The sequence below is a fragment of the Thunnus maccoyii genome, chromosome 6 (assembly GCF_910596095.1).
Source record: "Thunnus maccoyii chromosome 6, fThuMac1.1, whole genome shotgun sequence".
NCBI classification, from domain to species: Eukaryota; Metazoa; Chordata; class Actinopteri; order Scombriformes; family Scombridae; genus Thunnus; species Thunnus maccoyii.
The window spans coordinates 10,920,565-10,935,729 of record NC_056538.1 but is presented as its reverse complement, the minus strand read 5'-3'; the positions used below and the strand labels follow the sequence as shown (position 1 = coordinate 10,935,729).

The window sequence follows — 15,165 nt, the reverse complement described above, 5'->3', positions numbered from 1 at the left end:
CTGCGCAGCTCAAGTTGAAAGCTACTGCTCTTCACCACGACACTTCAGGGAAGCTAAACTGCATTTTTAAAAGATAAACAATGAGTTATTCAAGCGCATGAACTCCAGTGGTCGCCTTTTCACACGGCTGAACCTGCATGACTTTAGATATTAACTGAACAAACACGTTGTGCAGTGAAGACAGCGCACGGCGCACAGGGAGAAATCATGCACTGTCAAGCCGAGCTGAGGCTCTCCTCTCCTGGGCAGCTGAAAGCTGCCAGGCGGCGCTACAAGACTTTCATGATTGACGAGATTCTCTCCAAGGAGACTTGTGATTATTTCGAGAAACTTTCTCTCTACTCCGTGTGCCCTTCCCTCATTGTTCGTCCGAAGCCTCTTCATTCTTGTTCGGGTAAGAAGACGCTGTGTTTTTTTTTTTGACTGATTCAGAGACAGTTAGAAAAAATAAATAACTGAAGGCGAGTTCTAGCAGTTGCAGATTTGTGGGCAAATGAGAAGGTAATTTTTATGCATGGAAATTGTTGACACTTTTACGCATGAGCTCAATTTAATTATGGATGTATTTTTTATTTGTTTTATAAAAAAAAAAAAGATTCTACATTTAAATGGTGCGTAAATCAGGAAATGTGTATTTTACACTGCAAGAACTTCATATGTAAGACGGGTGAAATGCATTCCACGCCTGCACTGGAGTGTGTGGCCGGTTATCCTGATGTTATGATAAAATATCCGAAGTTCCAAAAAGTTGTAATTAATTATTTTTAATCAACATCCCTTGTGCGTAAAACTGTGCGTATGGAAATATTGATATTTACATCGTTGACAGTGCACCCTTTGCTTGATTTGTCACTTGAATTTATAAGTTTGTCTCAGATATTTTTTTTTCAAGCGTAATCTAAAATTGATGACTATCAATTTATGCTTCCTCCTGAAGTTCCCCTAGTTTGCCTTCTTCATTATGTACTATGTGTTATAAATCACCGAGAATAACTTTAAAATAAAACACACGCGGTAAAGTTGGTGAACTCCAGTGATGCCTGAGGGCTTGCGTTAGACGCAAGATGATAAATGACTGAACTGATAACTCAGTATAATTACACATAAAAGTCAATGAAGATGCAGCAGTACAGATAAGAATGATAAAGTCAAATCTCACTCTAAAAGCCCATGGTTACCAAGCTGTAATCTTTAGTCTATTTGATCTAATTTGCTTTGATTAACATCAAAGGCCTTCCTTATCCGTTTTGCTTGTGCTGGACACTTGCGGATGGAAGGATTATGTCTTGTTAATGCGCTAATATGACATAGAAATAAATGTAGCCTAAGTAAACAAATTAAAGCTTTGAGCAAGAGACGTGGTAGTGTGGACAGTTGTGCCACCCTCTAAAAACACTGACAAAAAGCTGCACACAGATGTATCCTGATTAATACACATGGAACACAACCCTAAAAACTATTAATTCGATTAATACGTTTTAAAGCTGATTAGTTGGAATGCTGATTAATTGAAATGTTGATCTCTTTCTTCCCAACTTTTACTGAGTGCCTTCACTCTTTTAGAATGATCTAGATCTCTACATGATAGATAGATAGATAGATAGATAGATAGATAGATAGATAGATAGATAGATAGATGGAGTGATCTCGCTGTCAGTTGTGTAAGTGGCCCTTTACCTGTGTCTTATACTTCCTTAATATAACCAAAGTAGTATGACAAAGCTCGGTTGGCACAGCACATGTTGTCTTGTCAAAACAAAGCCTCCTGACTGATTCTTAATTGTAATTCCAGATGAATCCAAACAACTTGAAGGCTACTGCACACTCTAGTAACCATTAGGATAATTGCTCTAAAGTCTGAAATAATAGCCACTGCAATTTGATGATGACAGCGGCGGGTGGATAAAAATAGGGGGGAAGCAATTCCCTCATCCCTCTGATATGGATTGGTGTGTGCTAGAGGGCACTATGGCTGGGCTTTGGCACCCCTCTGTTCAGATGGATAGAGTAACCCGCCCTGCATATTAGAACACTGTGCCCACCACTTATTTGTAGCTGCGGGGGTGTGAGACACAGTATATTCCCCAACATCAATGGCTTTTAGTGCTTGATATAGAAGCTGGCAGGCTTTCAGGTCGTGGGCCAAAGAGAAGCTGGGCCCCCTGCATGGTCCCTTAACAGCGACAGTTCTTCATTCTGCAAACAAGGGGATGCTATAACCTCCTGCTACCAGCGGAGGCTGCTGAAAGACAGTGATGCCAATAATGTTGCATGTAGGAGCTGATAACAAATTACTTGTTGGTTCTGTATTATTTATCATGGGTATGTCACTCAAACATACCATGCATTTTCTCTACATTTTGCTCTCTCCCAGTCCCTCACTCTATTTTTATTCATCTGTAATGAAATACAGGCCTTCATTTAGCACAGTAAAAGTGGCTAATACTCCCGGAGTTAATTCCCTGTCAGTTACAGCGGGATCAGAGACAATAAGTCCTGACCTGGTGCTGAACAGCGAGCGACGTAATGGCAGGTTACAATATTTCATTTGGAGTCCCATCTCTCAGCAGGAACCAGGGCAGGGCTTTTAGTGGTTCTTTCTGGAAGGGGTGAGAGAGATTAAGATCAACTATGGGGTAATCTCACCTGACAGCATGATGAAAAATAAAAACAAAACACAAAAAGTAGGAGTGTGTGCAGCCCCGGGGCCGCTGGGTGCTGGTTTAGTACTGGCTGAGGGCTTATAGAAGAAATCCAAGTGAGCAAGAGTTTTCATCTCATCTTAAAGCCTAATCCGCTACAGACAATAAAGTCTCCCATTAAGCATTAAGCTAGTTTGAAAAGGTTGATTACACCCATGTCAACACACACAGGCAAGTATGCACACACAAAGACAAAATGCGCACACATCTTCCATCTTCAGTCAAGGATAATGCTTGACAACCTGTCATCTCCCCACCATTTCCGCACAACCGCTGCTATCACATTTTTTTCTATCTCGAGAAAAGGATAAGTAATTAATCAGTTCTTGAAGTAGTTTACGCTACAGGCTAATTCACCTGCCACAGAGGGAACCGTGTGGATCAAGTTTCACATTAAATAGTTAACACTTACGTTTAATATAATGTCTTCTGCTAAGTGCACAGCTTCAGTTGGAGAGGTTTGTCAGTGTGCCTGAGAAAATACTATGACAATTCAACTCAACAAGATGTTTTTAACACATTCCTTCTACTATCTGCAAATTGCTCCAATCTGTCATGTCCCAAAGGTGAATGGTTCAAATTAAAGCAATGAATCAGGAAAGATGAAGAAGCTACATGGCCTGTTGCCCTTCCCACCTCGGCACTGTTTGATATGTACTCAAAGGGCAAGGCCAAAAGAACAAAAACCTGTTTAATTGAGCAGCTCTCTAGCTGTCATTAAACAGTTTATACCCAAAACATGGCAAAAGTTCACGTACACTTGTCATAGCTAACTTATGAATCATCACCACTCAGCATCCCATTGAAAAAAAAAAGAGAGAAGGAGTGTAGATATTAAGATAAGGATCCGGTTATTGTGGGGAAGCCTTTAAAAGTTGCTGCGTTGATGCCATTTGTCATGCAATCGGGAATCACTAAAACTATGCTTGATTTGATAAGATATTTCATAATAACTACATGATGAATAGAGCGAATTATTGGTATTAAAAGGAATGCTCAACAAACGGCTCTTCTTGATCTATTCTTAGCAGGTATGTCTTCTGTAATGGTTACCATAAGCACTTGTGCCAGTCCCCGCATTCCGTCTGTGATTATCAAGAGTATCAGTGTGCTTTTGCAAGGGGCTGAGTTGCGCTCTTGCAGCTCCTCAAACAGTTTATTTGTAGACTATTGACAGGACACTGGCACTTGTCAACAACATGTCAGATCTGAGCTCCGAGAGACAGCTTTGCTGTCAGTGGAAAGTCATCACGAGGACTGACATTTCCCTTTCTGCACTGTCTCTCTCTTTTTTTTCTCTCTCTCTCTGTCTCTCTCTCTCTCTCTCTCTCTCTCACTCCCTCTGAGGGACTGTCCGGAGACAACTTCAAGCTCTTTGTTGACAAGAGATTTCCTGACAATCCGGAAAACAAACATTCAGAACGGCACAAGGGACACTTTCCCAACACTCTTGTACCATTCTGTGAATAACAGTTTGACAAATGTACATGTGAAATTCCTCCTATAAAGGAATACAGACCATAAATCAGATGATTCACTGATATCAAAAAAAAGATACCATTAATACAGAGCTGATTTATAGAGGGAAAGACAGAGTGATATAAATGTAACAAGAAGGAGAGCGTACAACCAGAGAAAAGAGGTCTTCTTGTCTAGACCTGTTGCAGCAGCAGCAATCTCACGTTGGAGGATTAGTGATGACCTCAGCGCCTTACCATGATGTCATGATGAGCCCAAGGCAATGTCTGGTGTGTGTGTGTGTGTGTGTGTGTGTGTGTGTGTGTGTGTATCTCTATCTGTGTGTGTGTGTGTGTCTGTCTGTATAGAGAGCAGGTGTGCCTACTTGTATCTGTGCTTACATGCAGTACTTGTGCTCCCCATGCTTGACTTACATCTAATAGTGGGATTTGGCAGTTTATATGTTTAAACATCTATATTTATACTGGTGTGTTCTACCTCCTCTTCTTGACTATTTTCTCAAGCAACAAACAGTTAGAACTCCTGAAAGTAATAGAAAACAATCAAGAGACTTTGTGTCGCTTCTGGGCAACATTTGTCTTGTGTGTGTGTGTGTGTCCATGTGTTGAGGTTTTCTGCCCAGGTCGATGAGGAGATTAAGGAGATAGATCCACCGCAGACAACCAGGAACACACATGCATGTGTGTGTTGGTGTGTGACAACCTCTTATTTTCTGTGCTCCATTACAGCGTTTTATCTCCCTCTATGTCTTCCTCCTCTACTCCAATAATCCCCCCTGTGTCCTCTCTGCTGCTGCTGCTTAACAGCCAGTGCATTACAGTTTGTGTTGTGCTCAGTTTGCTTGTAAATTTTGGTTAGGGAATTGGTTGTTATATTTGAGGCCATAAGGATTTTTCTGGCAGCTATTATATTCACTTTAGTTGACCCGCCACATCCTCTCAGCCAACCTCCTGGTCTGCTTCCCTCCCGCCTCGGCTCCAGACAAGTGTTACTTTTTATTGATTCTGGCGTCTTGCTGCTTCTGTCTGCTCTGATAAAGAGCAAGACTCAGTATGTGTGTTTGTGTACGACTGCCTACATGTGCACGAGTGTGAGAGATTGCAAGAGAAAGGGGGGGAAAAAAAAGTTTATTAGTTGAACGCTGTTTGATTTAGTTTTTGGATTTTATTACAGCTCATTCTGTGTCTGAATGAGTGTGTGCTTGTACATCATGCTGTCAGGCTCAGTGTGTGCATGTGGTTTCGTGTTGGGAAGCCAGTTAGTATTTAACAACCTCTGAAAAATAATCAGTCATTTGAAGGGTTCAGAGGAGCGGTGTAAAACACAGCCTGCGTCATCGGGATCATAGCCCTCTACATGGAAAAGGTCAAAAGCAAAACACTTTTCACAGCAAACACTAGGCAATTAAAAAGGAACCTGTCTAAGCAATTACAGGCGGTCGATAATGGTGCAACCAAGGAAACTGAGGAGCTCATAAGAGCTCACTAAAAACTTACAGTGATTCAGAAGAATATCTACTCTTTCTGTCCACCGGTTTTTATTGCATTTCTATATGTTTCTGTCATCTGACGCACTGTCTCTGCTCTTCCAGGCTCCTCGTCACTACGTGCCTACCCGCTCCTCTCGGTGATCACGCGGCAGCCTCCCAACCTACCACCCCACCTCCCCCAGCCGTCCTCTCCGGGCGGGGTGCCCTCGCACCTGCCCTTGCTCTCCCCGCAGCATCCCAGATGCTCCGAGCCCTCGCCCAGCCAGACGCCCCTCAGCATCAGCAGCGAGTCGGACACAGAGCGGAGCACCCCTCGTCTGAAGAAGCCACGCCGCAGCCGCACCATCTTCACCGAGCTGCAGCTGATGGGCCTGGAGAAGAAGTTCCAGAAGCAGAAGTACCTGTCTACACCTGATAGGTCAGTATAGAAGAAGTGCAGGTCTGTTGCACACACAGGCAAAAACACAACCGTCAGTACACAAACACAGTCACAGAGCTAAAACAGTACACAACATAAAAACACATGAATAGAACACAGTAAATCATTTCTGTGCCATCATCATTGCTACCTAAAATGATTAAGTGACTAACTTACATTAAATAAAGCAAACCACTGATTTGTTACAGGTAACTAATACCACAGTTATTAAATTTCAACAAGATGTTAGGGAGCTACCAGAGTCATATAAGTGTCACTCAACGGTGACATTGAGATAACCTGCATACCTGGCATAGAGTGCATTTTGAAAGTAGAGTACACACACACGCACAGACATTCACAAAGCCACAAATGCAATTATCAAGCAGTGGTTAACCTAACATCATAATTTTTGATTTATCCTGTGGGGGACGTCTCATGTAATGTGAATTAGTCGAAGCCAGAGCATGACCTCAGCATTTTAGTTCAGTCATTTTTAACCCTGAGCTCTCAAACAGCAAAAAAAACCCCAAAAAAACCAACAAAGAAACACTGCCTTATTCAAGAAAACAGGGACAGCAGCCAACACAAGCAAACAGAAATGTACTACATTGATTTACTGCCAATCATTTCACACATGTGCAGGTGTATATAAAATACATTAAGCCTTCCACAATAAGATGAAGTAATCTACATATTAGTATTTGTGTCTTAAGTTCCATTCTGCGGGTCAGTTTTGGGACCTGACATGAGGTCAGACCATATTTTCCAGTTTTACTGTAGACCTCACTTTTATATTTGGCCTGCAGGCTTTTTTTCCTATTATAACCCAGAATAGTATTGAACCATAAATGTTGTAAAACGCTTTACTTCACATGCGCACTTGGAATTTCAAACTATTTGTGAACCTTTGCATCAAGCAGAGATTGGAAGTTTTTACACTCCACCCCCGTTACTCGTCTATGTTTTTTTCATCATAGTAATTCAGAAGTGATTACAAACAAAAATAAACTGCCTCATGTACAGTATGCTCCTGCATTTAGACATGCAATAGCTACACTCGCACCCTCTCTGCAATATATCTGCTGAGCACATCTTATCTGAAAAGAGATTTTAAATAAACTTGATTTATTTGTCATTCCATTTACATCCCATCTGTGGGGAAAACTCCCACGATGCATTATTAAATATATCACATCTTGGCTTGCCTGGATCCGTTGGAACTGTGCCATGCCTCATCTTAAAGCAGAAGATGCCTGAGGCATAGCACAACTCTGTGATCAAAACCAAGCACCTGTACAGGTGACTGTGCCAAAATACTGCATCCTGTCAACATATCTGATTCTGACATTGTGTTGAAAATTAATTAAATACCCGGCTGGTGGAAAAATATCAACAGAGAAAATCCCCTTTTAAAGTCCCACATCAAAGGTGTGGCGTGCTCCCCACTTGGGTTTGTTATGATCCAAAGATAACTTCACTTTTCTCTCCTTTGTCTTGGCTTGGATCCTCTGCGGTCTTGAATTGGAGGGGCGGGAGCAACCAAAACCAAAATATCCTTGAGAAAGACTTTTAATTATTTATATCGTGGAGCAATAATGATTTTAGGCTGCTTTCAATTATGATAATTAGTGCCGCATAATCTTCACTATCACCGTCACTGTCGTCATGGTCATCATCATCATCATCATCATCATTATTATTATTATTGTTAAAAGGTATTCAGTTACACCCAAGATTCCTTTGTTAAAGGTGTGAGAATGGAAAAATCAGCAGTCTTGCAATAGCCTACAGGGAACAACTGAAATACTGTTTCTATTGCTGTAAGTGTGTGGTTTCTCTCCATTGAGAACTAATGACCATAAATAAGTGGGGTGTTTTCCTTTTCTGCAATTACTTTCCCTTGCCTCCAGTCGTTGCCCTGCTATAGTCTGGGGTATGTATGATAGTGAAGTTTGATAGACAGTTTGATTGCCTGTATGTCTGGTGCTTTTTTGAAGCATGGGGACATACACACCCAAAACCACACACAGCCCTTAAGGGTATAAGGTTATGTAGACTATCCTATGGATCTCTGGGATTTGTTGCTCTGCTTTTTAGATTTTGTTCACACTCTTTTTTTTCCCCCTCTTTCTCTGTCTCGGCCTCCACTTTCACTATCAAATGAAAAGTTAGTTCCTTTCACTGGGGGGCTGGTGGGGTTCAGAATCCCTTCATCTCACTATTAAAGACGTTGAGAAGAGCAGAGAGGAGGAAATCTCATTTAAAAAATCCTGATAAGTGCTCCTTCCCTTTACAAATGAAAGTCTTGTTCACTTTATCTGTCCCTTCCTGAGGTATCACATTACTCACCAAGCAATAGCCCTATTAGTCATGGATCACCACATGTGGTGGATGCATTCAGAATTTTCTCCAACAGCCCCAATCATTCAGCTACAAGTGCTGTGATTGGATTACTGACCTCGGTACAGATGTTTCAAACAGTGCTGCAGGTGTACAGTCAAACTGGAGCTACTAGCAAGTCAGCTTTGATGTGTTCAAAGACGGAGCTAAGAGAGAGAGGTTTCTTACATTGATGTTTGCAATGGTAGAAGTGTGTAAAGCATAGCATGTATCCTGTACAGCCTAGGGATTAGAATCCAGAATGAAAGATCCATCTGACTGTAGTCTGTTTTGTTTTGTTTGTGTCTGATTTTTCAGGTTAGACCTGGCCCAGTCACTTGGTCTCACACAGCTACAGGTGAAGACATGGTACCAAAACAGGCGCATGAAGTGGAAGAAAATGGTAAGAGACAGTACCACAGTGAAGCCTCACGTATCTGGAAACATCAGCAGAGCTATTTTTTAATGGATCTTTTCTGTCATACTTAAAAGTGCATTTTTTTAATCCAAAGGTTTGGCTGTGATTTTACCGCTAACTAACTGTTGCATGTAATGCTGATAGTGAGAGAAGCAAATGGCAGGTAGCATTATGGCAGGATAAGAGGGTGTGGAGAAGCAAAGTGCGGTGTGAGGTGTGACCGATGATGACGGCAATGAGAGCAAACACTTTTGTAGGAGGGTCAACAACTCAGAGAACACAAAGAGACCTCAAACCGTTAACTCCGAAGATAAATGAGTGCAAAAGGGGCAGCCAGGAGCAATATGTCTTCTCTTAATTACTATAATAGCAAGCACTGCCTTTGACTGCTGCTGCCATTTATTACCAGAAGAGCCCACTGAGACTGTGCGTGTGTTATTTTAGGTGCTCAAAGGAGGTCATGAGGCACCCACTAAGCCCAAGGGGAGACCCAAGAAGAACTCCATTCCCACCACAGAGGAAATAGAGGCTGAGGAGCAAAGATTGAAGATGGAGGAGGAGGAGAGGATGAGGAGGGCGGCCAAGGAAGCTGCACTGGCTCACGGAGGAGAAGCGTCTCAGATGGAACCTCAAGATCTCAGTTCAGTCCCGACTGTAGCTCCAGAAACTCACAATCCAGCCAGAGCGATAGAGGCTTCTGAGCAAGAGCTGCCGCTCTTAATGCAGTCAGAGACTCATGCAGCCAGCTAAGCAAGAGCAAAACAACCAAAGACTAATGCCAACCTGAAAACAAATAGTGCCTCAGGATCACTGTAAAAAGCCTGTGCGATGTTTAGAGCCCTTTGCTTTAGGGATTTGACTGGAAACATATTAATGGCATCTGATCTTTACCTAACATAGCCTATTGTTTTTGTGTACCATACAAAGAGCTAACATGCAAAGACACTGATTGCACTGGTAAAAAAAAAAATTGGCCTTTTAAAATTGTATTTGATCAGGTCCCTAGCATGAGGAGTGTAAATCTGTCAAATCTCAGCAGGTCAGTCAAGCCTTAATCACAACACAGTGATATGTATTACAGCATCAAGTGATTGTGTGTTACAACCACAAGAGATCACACACACCTCTTGATCCTCCAAGCTGCCTCACATAGTGCATGTGCCAAAATATCAAAATTTGCCTTACTGTGGTGTATCTATATATCTGTGTACTCTGAATCACTTCACTGCCAAAAAAAAAAAATATAATAGTAAATGGCTTCAGTGCCTTGTTGGTCTCAGAGGAACGCTTTTAACGTGTTGATAAAATAACTATCAAATGCAAGTATATTTTTTTACAGTGATTTTTGATTTCAAGTGCCAATTTTGGAGAGTAAAGTTTAGAAAAGAAAGATGTTTAGATTTGAGTTCTTCTGAACAGCTTAAAGGCGCAGATTTGTTCATTATTTGGTGAGCTTGTGTTCTCTCTTTTTTTTCAATCTGAAAAACAATATTACTTCCAAGCCATACACTGTATCATACTGTAGAAATATGTATAAAGTATAAAATATATGGTCTTTCGGATATATATGTAAAACAGTATTTTTAACTGCTGTTTTAAATTGGATTAAAATAGTTTGTATGTATAGCGTTACAGCCGTCCATGATCTTTTTCTCTTCTTTCACGGGAGTCAGGATGACTCTGCTTTCTGCCACGAGGCCACTAAGACTCTTAAGCTTTCAGAGATTCTCGGAGGAAATAAATCATGGCCTGTGCCAGAGATGCACAGCAAACGCTGAACATTTAAATCTCAAAGACGTTTTCAGCCTGCAGGCTTTGCATGAGTACCCAAATCAGCATGTTAGACTTGCATTAACATAACACTGTCTGTAACTGCCTGTCACTGACTTCTCCGTACACTTCAAACTCAACTTTCTTTCCTTGCAGAGATTTGTAAGTTGAAAGAGTTTCACTTTTTGAATTATACAGATTTATTTTTATTTGTTATTGTTTCATATGAAAAATGCAGTATTTTTCTGATGTAAATAATGCTTGTTTGGTAAGCTTGTTTGCCTTTTTTTTTAGGTTTGTTTAAAATCATTTTTACTATATACAAGTGTGTGTTTATGTATTTAAATACACTTAATAAAATAGCAATTTAAAACTGATTCTGTCCACTTGGTATTATTATGGTGTGATTGTTTTCAGTATTGACAGATAATATCCTGTTTTTACATTCTTACCACTGGATTAAATCTGATATATCAAAGACATTGTTCTGCAATTAAAATTCATATGTCAAATGTGTCACACAGTTGCAGATTTACATGCATATTCTACTTAGCATAATAGCCACAAACTCAGCAAACTTCCATGTTTGTTTTGGTCTGTAATGAAAACAGTTGAACAAATCAAAGTTGCCGGCAAGATCTTTTTACATGACTCTCCAAATAATTCTCAGATATACTGCCACACTATGCTAAGTGTGTATAAATCAAATAGTTACAGTAGCCCTGGCAGGTTGAAGTTCAGGCAGATCCATTACAGAGGAAGCTTTTGAAGATATATTAGCCTTAGTTTAAGTTCATCATAAATCACATTTAAGAGAACAAAGCATTTAAGCACTCCGTGTTGTGACATTTATCATCTTTATCTGTACAGCAAACAAGATGGCCTGTAGTGCACCTAAGGGCTCTTCTGTGACCCTGAGTGAGCAAGGAATGGTCTAAAGTGTATTTTTAGTGCCTGATACTGGACATGGATGATTTCTAAAGCAAACACTGCAGGTTAGCACTGAGTGATGGGCACTGTGCTTTAACGCCTTGTGTAAACATTCTTAGTATTCTTCATGTATGTGCCCATTCAACAGCAGAGGCCCCGCACTTCTTGGAAGTATGACATTTTAACTTTTTCAGCCTCAGTCACGGTCATCAAAACCAGCAGATTAGAACTGGTTTTTACACCATTATTGTTTTTGTGCACTATATTGGTCAAGTATAGTAAATAGCACAGATAACTCTTTCCTGTCTTTTCTTTTCTCATTTAAAAAATGTATACATATACATACATACTGTATATATTATTTTCTGTGCAGTACACAGAAGTTGATCCAGCATCTTTCTTTGTAAATCATTTTTGAAAATTAAAAGAAAGTAATTTTAGATCAGTATTTTTTTATTCTTGTTTCAGCCCATTGACGTATTAGTTTCTCCCATAACACACTTGCATTTCTAAACATCCAGAACAAATTAAAAAAATAATTATTTTATTATACAATTATATATTAAAAATCTTGTTTACTGTATAATGAAAGATCTTTATACACATCTGTGGCATATGGCAGTTCAATCTGTACTTACAGCAAACACTGAGAAGACTTTGAATGATGATATAAAATGAATGTGAATATAAACAGATGTGAATGAGATGTATAAATATTTAATTTGAGTGTACAAATAAGAACATTTGTCAGAAATAACAGGCACATATTTTAGAAATATAGTAATAAGCAGTATTATATTACATGAGCCTTCACTAGTAGTTTTCAATCTTACTAAATTGTTTTGTCTGTGAAACTAATGTTGTTTGCATTTTCCAGATCATACTGTGTCATGAAAGGGTGTGTGCAGTGATACCTACAAACAATGTAATGTTGTCAGCATTGTCATGTTCGTCATTACCCTGCAGTTGACCACATTTGCTCGAAGTATGTTGAACAAATCCTTCCAGCTGCCTGGTTAACAGCACTAGAAACACAATATATATTATGATTATGTGAATTTATGCTAACAACTGTGGGTATAGTTATTTGTTTGGGAATATATTAAGCTTTGATTATTCAGAATTAGTCTTTCCACTTGCCAGGCTTATGTAGAATGAGCTGTGACTCAGCATTGCCACCTGGTTAAATTAAGACAAGAATAACAAAAGCTTTTGGAGGAGGTACAGTCTATCTGCGTTAATTGCAGGGAATGAGTGCAAACATTTTCCTATTAAATATCCTTGTGAAGACAGAGGTTGTGGCTGGCAGGCAGGGAGGCAGGTCTTCAAGGAACCGCACTTTTGCAAGTCTCCACAGGCTGGTGAGCTCCTCCAGGCTAATTGTTGTGTGGCGAGGTAAGTAAGACTTCCAGAAACAGCCCTGCGGTGAGACACTGGCGGCCTAATTGGAGAATCTGTTATTTTCTCACAGGTCCAAGTTCAGCTGTAGGTCACAATAGTGAAGTGGTGTCAACCTTAGCCAGCCCCCTCACCCCCACCCCAGCTCCCACCTCCACCCCATCACCCACCCACTAAGACATCCATCGCGCACCTTCACCTGTCAGCTTAGCGTACGCTCAGGTAATTAGCAGGGGCTGATGTGAGAGGGGGAGTGGGCGTTACTCATGGTGTTTCACCCTTATTTGTGTTATGACAGAGGAAGTTGTCTCTAAGTGTTGAGTGGAGGAGCAACAGCAGGGCTTACCTAAGTCAATATAGGCGGATGCTTTCTACAACATACACAATGCTCCCCATTGTCTTCCGAAAGAGGGGAAGAGTGGCAGTCATCAGCAATGGCATGAGGATCACCTCCTCTCAGAGGTGCAAGTACATGTACAAGACATGTGGATGACTATTGTATGTTGAGCAAGATAAGTCTCACTTCCATTTCCAGCAAGGCTCAAACTAATTCTTATGTGGAAATCAAAAGTGGGAATATGTAGGCAAAATGGACACCAACCGCAAATTGGTAGTGACCCTGGTTCATTGGTGGAACACCACCAGCAGGTAGACTCTAACAAACATAATTTTGTGCATTATTTAGTCATTTCAGTCAAGGAACCAACAATTTATGCCAAAAGGTTAAAAAAAAGATTGTGCTATAAGAACTAATCCCTCTGAAATCAACAATACAGGTTATAATGTCCGCACTGTACACCTGCATGAATATAACTAAATGTTACTAGCCACACAGCTGTGAATGAAACAGCTGATGCCAATTAGCTAATGCAAAAATGGCTTCAGTGCTCTGCCTGAACCTCTATGCTTTATTCATTGCAGATCTCAGCGTATTGATCTGACTGATTAGATGTTAAGAGATGTCCGTGACAGTTCTTCTACACTTAGCTGAATTTTAAACTCATATGGAGTGATTACAAATATGATATTTTTAATTATTCATTTTTTGTCCAGTGTAACACACTGTAAAAACAGTTTGTAGTGACTACAAACTGTGTGACTCATTCCTTTAATGGAGTGTGAACTGCAAAAACTTGACTCACTGTACATAATGCTCTGCTGAAGGCTATACTCTTTGCATTTGAAATACATTGCATAGCATAAACTGCCACTGACTTTTATTAGAATTTTAGAAACAATAAAGTTTTTATTGGTTGCTATTTTTGTGAATTTGTAGTAGAAACAACTTAACCCTCGTTATGCAGTTAACTTTGAGTTAGTTACGCAAGCAAAAGATAAAACTGCATCAAGACAAATTCTTAAGAGGAACACATTTCCTCCGTTTTAATCATAGACTGTTTATGAAGATGAATGTAGCAAGGTGTGACATCACCCATTGATTTGCACTGAAGCCTGTTTGAAAGCCAGAGCTGCTGCTTGTGGTCGGCGCTATCTTTTTGGTTTGAAGCCAAGACCTTCCAAATAAGCAAGCGGGGTGTTGCCTTTCATGCTTTGCTGGAAACACACCCCGCTTGCTGAGCCGGCCACAACTGGAAACACCAACTAACGATACCTGCGCTGTTAGCAGGTATCGTTACCAAGTAACATCAAATTTACCAAAATATTGCTACAATGCCATTGTCAATCACAGCTGTCAATCAACGCCCACACAGCAGACATCAAAGCTACTGTAAGTCCTCTAATCCTTATTAATGGAGCAATAATTTCCAAAATGCTTTAGCACACCTTAGTCATTGAGAAGATTGACACCATAATGACTTGTTGAAAAAAATTATTGATTAACTTTTTTTTTTTAACTATTAACTTAATATTTCTGGAGAGAAGTTGACGATTTTTCAGTGGGAGTCAATTGAAGCCAAGATTTTTTTTGGAGCTAGCATTTAGCAGCCGTCAGTGGCATTTCACTTTAAGGTACTTCTGCATTGGCTTCAGCCTCAAGCTGTGGTAGTTGCCACTTAATTTTAACAAATAACCTATTTGCTAAAAGTGGCAGAGAGAACTTCCAAGTAAAACTACCTACATGTATCCAATAAACACCATTTATTGCCAAATAGAGGTCACTACCACAGGTATAATGCAATAAAAATGAATATGTGTCCAATATTTATGTAAGTCAATG

General features: G+C 40.2%; 1 protein-coding gene across 1 annotated transcript; it reads left to right on the top strand.

Annotated features, from left to right (window-relative positions):
* barx2 (BARX homeobox 2) lies at positions 1–10,875 on the top strand. The gene is made up of 4 exons (XM_042414713.1): positions 1–394; positions 5,773–6,088; positions 8,789–8,873; positions 9,333–10,875. Exons 1-4 carry the CDS (start codon positions 208–210, stop codon positions 9,636–9,638), a joined length of 894 nt encoding a protein of 297 aa, XP_042270647.1. The 5' UTR covers positions 1–207; the 3' UTR covers positions 9,639–10,875.
* Positions 10,876–15,165: the final 4,290 nt, after the last annotated feature.